The sequence below is a fragment of the Oryzias melastigma genome, linkage group LG1 (assembly GCF_002922805.2).
Source record: "Oryzias melastigma strain HK-1 linkage group LG1, ASM292280v2, whole genome shotgun sequence".
Taxonomy (NCBI): domain Eukaryota; kingdom Metazoa; phylum Chordata; class Actinopteri; order Beloniformes; family Adrianichthyidae; genus Oryzias; species Oryzias melastigma.
In genome coordinates, this window is record NC_050512.1 from 12,171,312 (window position 1) to 12,180,314 (window position 9,003).

The 9,003-nt window shown below is 35.4% G+C and overlaps 1 protein-coding gene and 1 long non-coding RNA gene across 2 annotated transcripts in view; one reads left to right on the forward strand and one right to left on the reverse strand.

The window, feature by feature from the left end:
- Window positions 1–1,885, forward strand: part of LOC112137192 — a 2,282-nt gene extending 397 nt beyond the window's left edge. The window contains exons 2-3 of the long non-coding RNA XR_004947878.1: window positions 1,064–1,150; window positions 1,230–1,885. This is a non-coding gene — a long non-coding RNA (uncharacterized LOC112137192). The remainder of the gene's footprint in view (window positions 1–1,063; window positions 1,151–1,229) is intronic.
- An 864-nt stretch (window positions 1,886–2,749) lies between these two features.
- Window positions 2,750–9,003, reverse strand: part of LOC112137328 (cytochrome P450 3A40) — a 9,727-nt gene continuing 3,473 nt past the window's right edge. Inside the window, exons 3-13 of the mRNA XM_024259583.2 lie at window positions 8,735–8,787; window positions 8,550–8,649; window positions 8,339–8,452; window positions 7,552–7,640; window positions 7,305–7,453; window positions 6,559–6,686; window positions 6,416–6,485; window positions 6,179–6,339; window positions 5,775–6,001; window positions 5,463–5,625; window positions 2,750–5,089 (exon numbers count right to left, since the gene is read on the reverse strand). Coding sequence (XP_024115351.1) covers window positions 5,000–5,089; window positions 5,463–5,625; window positions 5,775–6,001; window positions 6,179–6,339; window positions 6,416–6,485; window positions 6,559–6,686; window positions 7,305–7,453; window positions 7,552–7,640; window positions 8,339–8,452; window positions 8,550–8,649; window positions 8,735–8,787 — 1,344 coding nt within the window. The 3' untranslated portion in view covers window positions 2,750–4,999. The remainder of the gene's footprint in view (window positions 5,090–5,462; window positions 5,626–5,774; window positions 6,002–6,178; window positions 6,340–6,415; window positions 6,486–6,558; window positions 6,687–7,304; window positions 7,454–7,551; window positions 7,641–8,338; window positions 8,453–8,549; window positions 8,650–8,734; window positions 8,788–9,003) is intronic.

Here is a 9,003-nt window from a genome sequence, read left to right on the forward strand (position 1 = left end):
AAAAAAAAAAAAAAAAAAAAAATACAATAAGAAATCAAAAAAGGTATGTGTTATGGGACATCACTGATTGGATGACGACAGTAGATTTTTTTGTTTTTGTTTTTTTTAAATGCATCTTCAATATTATTACAGTTTTATGATTACTACAGAGCATTTCCAATATGGCTTCATGCTAAATAACTTTCAGTTGAAATGATGGACGAGTGTCATTCAATCAGCGATGTGTCATAGTACCTTCTAGGAGTGGAACTATTCATTTTAACAGTTCAATTCATAGCATCATTTGTGGCTGACAATACAAGTCATGGTCAATGTTAATTCATTTTGAATGATCAGATTTGATCACTGACCTAAAAATCGATCCAGAACATCTTTAGTCAAAAATTCCACCAGTGTGACTCAAAGATAAATACGTGGCACTGAACAGTGCAAGAGAAGTTTTCCAGATTTCTTATATTTATTGCAAGACAATCAAGTTTAAATTGAATATGTGTACAAACAAACAAACAAACAAGTAAACAAGACTTAATGTCAAATGCATTCATTTTTTATTTTCATAAAGTTCCGCCCACTGTTGTTTTTCAACATCACAATAATACAAAAAAAACATTATTAGAACATTCTACCAAACTATATGACCAAGTCCTTGTGAAATTCTAAGTGTTTCCACACATTGGACCTTAATGATGGATTGATCATTTTTTGCTGACATCACATGTGTGTTGTCTGCTGTGACGGACCTAGGTTGTTTTCATGTTATAGTAAAATAAACCTACCATGCCTTAATCCATATGGTACTTTCGAACATTGATATAATCAGTGTATTTAATTTTGAAATAACACTGCAATTGTATAGGTAGATTTTATTCAATTAACAACTTGCCTCAGACAGATCAATCTGGTTGGATGGTAGAAATAGAGATCCATAAATCAATGAATCTTAACATTCCTAGTCCCTACCTTTTTGATCTTTTATATGTTTTTGCATTGAGTGATTTGATTTGCACATCAGGGCCAACACACAAATTTAACTATTGTCAATTATTGCTTTTGTTCAACACAGAACTAAAGTCAACTTGGGAAATAACAGCATGATTCAGACGTGCATCAATGACATGCCTTCATTGCAATGTCTTCTTGCTTGTCTAAAGTAAGTGAAAGTCAACAAGCTGAAATGATTTTCTATTTTGAAAATATTGCACATATAAGAGTCTCTGTTTCTTTTGCAGTGGTCAGCAATCATCAGTGCTGCCTCCTTGTCAGCGTGGGAGGCTTCATGCACTTTTAGAAGTCATTCCATTCATTCTTAACTTGATCGCCTCCTGTCAGACTGCATGTTGAAGATTTCCAAAGACTTGGGATGTAAAGCATTTTGAGATCTTAGATGTAATGAAATAACCATGAAGGGTGATATTTCTTATGAAATAATAATAACAGTAATAGTTTGTTTAATAGGGGGCCGTGCAACTTAAAAAAACATAATTAGACTTAGTTTAAAAGCTAGAATAAGCCAAAAGTTAAAGTTCATATATAGGCCCCTGGCCACTATGTGAAAAACACTCATATATACAATATAGTACAAAATACATAAACAGTATACAAATAGAGAATATTTGACATCACAACATATTTAAAAGTTCAATCACATTAACAAAACAGATTTATCCTTTAGTGTTGACAGCTGTAGGTGTTGACAAGCCACAATTTCTTATTTATTTTGTTCACAGTTTAACCCTGGAGAACTCAAGATAAATTTTCTTTTGAGCTTTCAAAATTAATTTAACAATTTGTATTTGGCTTGTTCATTTTATGCAGTACCAATTACAGCGGCCAGGAAAAATTAATACAACTAAAAATGTAAAAAAATGAAAAATAAAATGAAAAACAGGGACCAAATTTGACCTGTAGGTTCTCCGGGGTAAATCTTCTTATACTGAGTTTCACGCAAGACAACAAACTATTTATATGTCTCATCTCTGAAAGTGTAAAAGCTGTTTCCAAAAGTGATTTTCTCTTTTTGTATTTTTGTTAAGGTCGTCACAGCTACTTACAGAAATCTAAAATAAAACAAATAAATAAAACCTGTGCCACGGGGTATATGTATAATTATGGACAAAAATGTATTCTCTGACTATCCAGTAAGAATCCACAAATTCTGACTGGCCATACATGTGAAAAAGGGCAAGGTTTTTTCACGTAAGTCCTGTCAAGACGCAAGTACTGTCTCTCACCTACAACTTAAGCTAAAAAGAGAAAAAGTGAATCAAATTTGAAGTCATTCACACTAACATATTGTCATTCAAAAGTTACCCGAGTCAAAATAAAAATGCAGCCACAAATGTCAATACAGCCTAGAGGACGCTTCCTGTCTGTCGTAGGAGCAGACCACGTGTTTGGTTGCTGTCAGCACAAACAGAACCACGGCTCATTTCTCTGAAAGCTACATCTGGGCTTCTCTGTAGGTCAGCTACAGTTTAGGGTGTCACTTCCGTAACTGGAGTTTAATTTTAGTGCTATTTTGATATATGAGATAGAGCCTGTTTTAAAACTCTGAGCTTGCCTTGAACTTCACTTTTTCAGTTTTGTGTTTTTCCTTTAAGAAAACCCAAGAAGTGAATTTATAACTCCTAAATGAAAGATACATGCATGTGGTTTGACATGGACTATATAGTGTCAGGATATAGTCAGCAAAGGATCTCTGCTTTAAGTACACGTGGTGTCTGCAGTGGAGCTGGTTTGCCCACCTAGGTTTTTTTTTTTTTTTTTTTTTTTTATCTCTCCACTGTTTATAAACATAGAAAGAACAAGATGGCCAAAAACTCTGGAGACTGGATCAGGGAGCAGGAGCACAGAGGACACAGAGGAGCCAAAGCTACACAAGCCAGCCACATGAGTGTGCTACTGTAGTGTAGAACTCCTTTAATGAGGATCAGGTTGAAGGACCTCCTTTTGGTATAGAAGTGCTGTCAACGTCTGCATTACGTTTTTAAAAGTTATTTAAAAAATAAATAAAATTTGTACAATGTCCAGTTTAATTTCATTTTAAATGCACGAGTACAAGAACAATCATTGCTTTATTAAATGTGAGGCCAATCCAACTTAGATGGCCAAAACACAATTAATTTTTCATGTAAATAGCATACAGATTTTCTGCTTTTATACAATTTAATTGGCTACGTTTTAGACCGGGGTGGGCAGACAATGGCCCTAAAACCATTTATTTTGGCCCACCAAACTAGAATACATTTTATTGATCATCCTTATTAAATTTAATTTTCTCTTAATTCTGGTATCTAGCCATATATGGTGCACTATAAATCCAACGACCTTTGTTTAGGCTTTTAAGTTTTTCTTTATTCATGTAGTAATAGAAGATTTGTTGATTTTTCTCATATTTACAGGTGGTTTTCTGAGGTGGAAAGTCCTTTTTCCGACCATTCCAACACCACATGAAGTCTGTGTTTTTCCCTGAGGGATATAAATCCGTTGGAGCAATTTGCACTAAAATGAGAACAAAATACACAATCTTGAAATAAAAACACCAAAATGTTCTGTTTTGAAGTGTATTAATTAATTATTTTCAATCAAAATTAAAGAATGTTTTTGTCCAGATTCGATATTATTTTTTTCTCTTATGAGATGGGATTATCATAGAAAATCCACCCATCTGATCATAATTTGGCCCTATTGTCAAATTTTAGAACCCTTCGTGGCCCACAAGTTGAGAAGTTTGCCCACCCCTGTTTTAGACAGATGCAGTATTTGATCAGCTGATTAAGTTCTTTAATTTGCTCTTTACCTGATGTTGAGAAGAAAAAGACATGAGCCACACTCCTCTACCCTGGACTTCTGCTACAATAGGCAGAAACCAAGGACTGAGGCAGACTGAAGCAGACAAATCAAAGTTAATAGTCGATCTTTATTCGGAAGTGATAATTACTCAGAATAAGAGAAAAAAACCAAAGTTAATAAGCATTGCATATCATACATTCATAAAAAAAACATTAACCTTTTTAACTGCAGACCATGATTTTTTACCAACTTTTTTGTGATGATTTTTTTCCCTTCAAATGCTAATGTGACTCTTTTGATTCACTTCTATTCTCTGCTTCGCTGTAATGATCTGTTTCCACTTATCAAGGTAAGCGTTTATTTTTTTTCCCCATCATCACTTTGTTTACACTCTCTCTCACTAGCTTACAGCCCCTTACCACTCCAACCTATTACTGGTGTAACAAAATTGCAATATTGGTCCAGATGTGATGACGACTCGACTTCAACTCACTAGTTTAATTGTGAAGCGACTCAGAATCCTGATTTCTGGCAGACCAAAGTCTTTGCACCATAAACCATATGAACTTTTAATGACCTTAATTGGGAAAAAAATATTCATACATTATCTAAAAAAAAATACAATAAACACTTTTAGAAAAAATTAAAAAAACAAGCTGCTTCTCAAAACTTTTAAGCCATATTCCATTTGTTAAACTTTAGGGTAATGAGACAATAAAAAAGAAAACATAATACATTTAGTTTATTTTAAAGTTTTACTTTAAGGAAGTCTAAAGACAGCATGGACGCTCTAGTTCTTTGACCTTAACGCTGAGAACAATGTTCAGGACATAAAAAGGAAAGAACATTTAAGCAAAAATGGTCAAACTCACTTTCAAGGAAGTATGCTACAAACTTGCACACAGGCTTTGTTAATATTAAATGTTGGTACAGGAATGATCTGAGCTTGTTTTGCAGTCAACTTTCAACAACTTTTAAAAATTTAAATGGAATGTAAAATTAATAACATAAAAGTATCATGACTAAAATATAACAGAAATAATCTTTATAAATGTTTAGGGTTCAGGCATTTTTCTTTCGTAGATTAGCTAAGGATAAAACCTTGAAATCCAATGTTTAAACAAATGTGGAGAAGAAATTATTTTGGTGCTTCTTTGTTCGGTAGAAATGTAAACATCAGCATCTAAACAAGACTCTTTGTGTTTTTCTAAGTGGATGTTGCAGTGCGAGGCACCAGTTTAAGTTGGATGGGTCGCTTTGGTGTAATGAAGCCTTGGATACCCAGTTTGAGGGGGACCTAGGAGGAAATGACATGTTTGCAGGGTTACATTGAATCAAGCAGTGCACAAAGTTAACAAGCTTAGCTTTCTTATTGCTATTCTCATTTTCATCTGCAATGAATTGGATATGACACAGAAAAGAGAAATTTAATTAATCTATGGTTTTGTGTGTGCGTAAAGACAGAACAAGACTTAACAAAACATGACATTGACTTTGATCTTTGTGAGTTCAGTGTACGGTGAGAATTTTGACCTTTGCACAGATCAAAATACAACTCAAAAAGTTATGTAACAGTCACTGTCTGTGCTTGATAAATCATGTTTGGTCTTTAAACATCATATCAAAGCAGAAATAAAGATACGTTTTAAAGGTAAAAAGTGTTTACTCACCTCTGTTTCCTTACACACAGAGAAATCATATTTCTGGAGGATCTCCACCACTGCAAGTTTCATCATCACCAGAGCAAATCTCATCCCAATGCAGTTCCTCGGTCCTACCCCAAATGGCATGTAGGTGTAGGGATCGATAGTTTCTTTGTTCTCCTTGCTGAATCTGATTACAAACATCCACATGTGCATATATATTAAAATATCTGAAATAAGCAGCTCCATACTAAGAGAGATGCTAATATTGCTTCCCGCTTTGTGCATGTGTTCTTATTCAGCAGCAGTTTGCTTAACCTAAAACTGTCTCTTCCGTACCTCTCAGGTTTAAATTTCTCTGGTTCAGGCCACAGTTCAGGGTCTCTGTGTATTGGCCATGTGGGAATCATGACAACCATATCTTTAGGAATCACCAGCCCATTAATCTCCACAGTTGCCTTGGCCACACGCTCCAGACGTGCCGCTATGGGAAACAGTCGGAGAGATTCATTGACGACACAGTCCAGGTACTCCATCTCCATCAGTGGTACGTACTGAATGGGAGCCTGCAGACAGAAATAGACCTGTGAAAGAAGGAACTGCAGTGGAGACTGTACTTTAATAAAACAACTTACAAACATTCTGTCTGTGTAAAGTTATTTTGGATTGTACATTTTTTTGTCTTTTTTAACATTCGAAAAGTGATCATTTAGATTGTTTATTAATTTTTTCTTAGATCAGACCTCGTTAGGGAAGGTGGCGTCTATCTCCTTCTGCAGCTTCTTCATGACCTCTGGGTTTGTTGCCAGATTGTAAGCCAAGAACGTCAGAGAGCTGCTGGTGGTTTCATAGCCGGCAAAGATGAAAGTCAAGGACTGGGAAAGGATCTCATGATCACTTAAACCTGAAGAGAGCACATCGAAACATTAGATTATTAGTGATGTTAAGTTGAGTAGGAAGGTCATGTGTGTTTTCATTGCCTTTATCCAGCTGGCCGTTCTGGTTGTTCTTTTGGGAGTCGATCATCAGCTGCAGGAAGTCAATTCGACTCTGTAAAGAGATGAGAGCAGATCTTACAGTTTTCACAAAACATTTTTTATTCATGACATGCAGACATTTGAACCTTTTGCTTGTTGTTCTCATGATTCGACTTGATCTTCTGCAGAGCAGCGTAAAAGAAGTCTGTGACGCCTGAAGGTAGAAAGGAAAACTCCATCTTCTCCAGTAATGGACAAAGGAATGGAAAGAAAGCTGAAAAGAAGCAAACAGCAACAAGTATTTAATTAACAACAAGAAAAAATGTCTATTTATTGGTATACCATTTTAATGACAAACCTGATTACTGTCAGTATGCAAGTTATTATGAGTTTCCCTTTAAACAACCTAAATAAATGAAGAACCAAATTTTAACATTTACACAGTTAAAACTAAATTTGGAAAATTATTATGAAGTTCAGGGTTATTTGAAAAAAAAAAACCTGAAAAAAACGAATTTGATCTTTTTACATGTCTACTTTATGTTGACAGAGTTTGTTTTTTATTTAATAAAGAAAGGAGACAAATGTGTATTCATTTTTTAGAACAAATCAAAGCAACTGGAGCAACAGTTCTGTTTTTGGGCTTTCAGACATTAACTTTACCTCCCCTGGACCCAATAAGGCCATGTTGCTAACTTACTTCATTCATTAGCTTAAATCATTGCTATTGTTCACCAGATTTTGGCTTATTTTTAGTCCCAAATCTTACTTTTTGTGCTTGTGATGCATCTTTTCAGAGCGGTAGGTCTGGTCTTTCATGCTCGTTTGCTTGAATTGATCATTTTACCACTAAAATGCAAAGGAAAGGGGAATCAATTGTGGTGGGACTTACCAACTATGAGGAACAGAGGGTTCAGAAAGTCAAACTTGAGCATCTTTTTGATGTTATTGACAAAAGGGTCTGAGGGGTTGTTCAGGGAGTCGATGTCCACACTGAAGGCTGTGCTGGTGACCACATCCATGCTGTACGGACCAAAGTACCTAGAAGAACAAAATATTCAATGTGAAATTTTTCCAGACTTAAAAAAAATCAGAAAAACAGAATTTAAATTTCTGATACAACTTTGAAACGCTCATACTCCTTCAGCTCTAAGGGTTCGTCCTTGTCTGCCTTCTTTTTCATGCTGCTGACCAGGTTAGCAGAATGGTGCTTCATGATGTCAAACATCTAAGGCACAGACATACAAGGTTTTTTTTTATTTTTTAAACAATATTGCGATTCTATTGTTTTTAGTGAGGTTGGGTCTGGTTGTCTATGTTCAGAATAAGGAAGCTCAGTTTTAGAGGTAGAATTTACACTCATAGACTGGAGGATTGTGGGTAAAATTCATGGTTGAGTCAAACCACCGACTTTAAATGGTATCAAATGGGAAATAGCATTATTGATTCATCATTCAGTTGAAGCGTAAAACCCCCAAATGTTCCCCAATTGCTGCAGTGATTCACTACTTCCTCAAGTGAAGGGTGAAAACAGTGAATATTAAGATCCTTATTTCAAGAAAACTTGTCTTATTTTCTGTGCTCCAAGAACAATAGTCTTATCCAGAAAGTTTTTCAAATGCAAAATAATCGTGGTTTAGGAAACCATATCTTAGTTACAAGAATTTTTCTTAAGAGAAGCATTCTTGGTAAAACCATTTTTGTCATTTTCCTTAGATTTTTTGCTTATTTAAAGACAATCTTCCAAATGGGTAAGAATTTTTGAGTAATTTCTAATGGGTCTGTTTTTGCAGTGAAGAAAACAAAATTACACACAACTGCTATTTCTGTGATATGTGTTTCTTCCAAACTCTGTCATTGTCTGGTTTGACCAGAGCCAAATTCTTTAGGATGCCAGAGAGGAGAGGTAGTGGGGCATAGACACACCTCTTTGAGTCTTCCTGAGGTGAAGGAAGGAGACAGAACGCTGCGGATCCTCCTCCACTGATCATCTTCAGCAATAGAGACGGCGTCGTACAGCTGCCCATTCAGACCAAAATTCTGCAATATTTTAAAGGAGTTGCTGAAGAGTTAAACTGTTCAAACAAAAATGAAAAGGAATTTAGGAGATTAATTGTGTAGTGCAGAGAGTGCATACTCTGCGGTTGGTGAAAAGAGAGTAACACTCCTTAACCAGAACGGCTTTAATGGTGGTTGGATCTGTGATGCACAGCACAGGCTGACGGCCATCATAAATGCTTGAAGTGAGGAGAGCAGAACACAGAAGGCAAACATGAGGGAGGAAGCGTGACAAACTCATAAACTTTCTGTATGCAAACCTACCCCCACGTTTTCCCATATGTTTTATGGCAATCTTCATCAAAACTGAAGAATCCCTGTTTCACAAAAAGGAATGAGAGATACATCACCACTGAAAAACACAGTCAAATCAAACAGGATACAACGCTGTGGAATTTGTTTCAGCAAAAGAATCATTTAAATATGTTCAAATATTTTATCATCCAAGCCCTTTTTGAGCAACCCATGATATTTTAAAATTTCTTTTATACTTACATAACTTGGTCATCTCTGAAACATTTCATTTAAAGCAT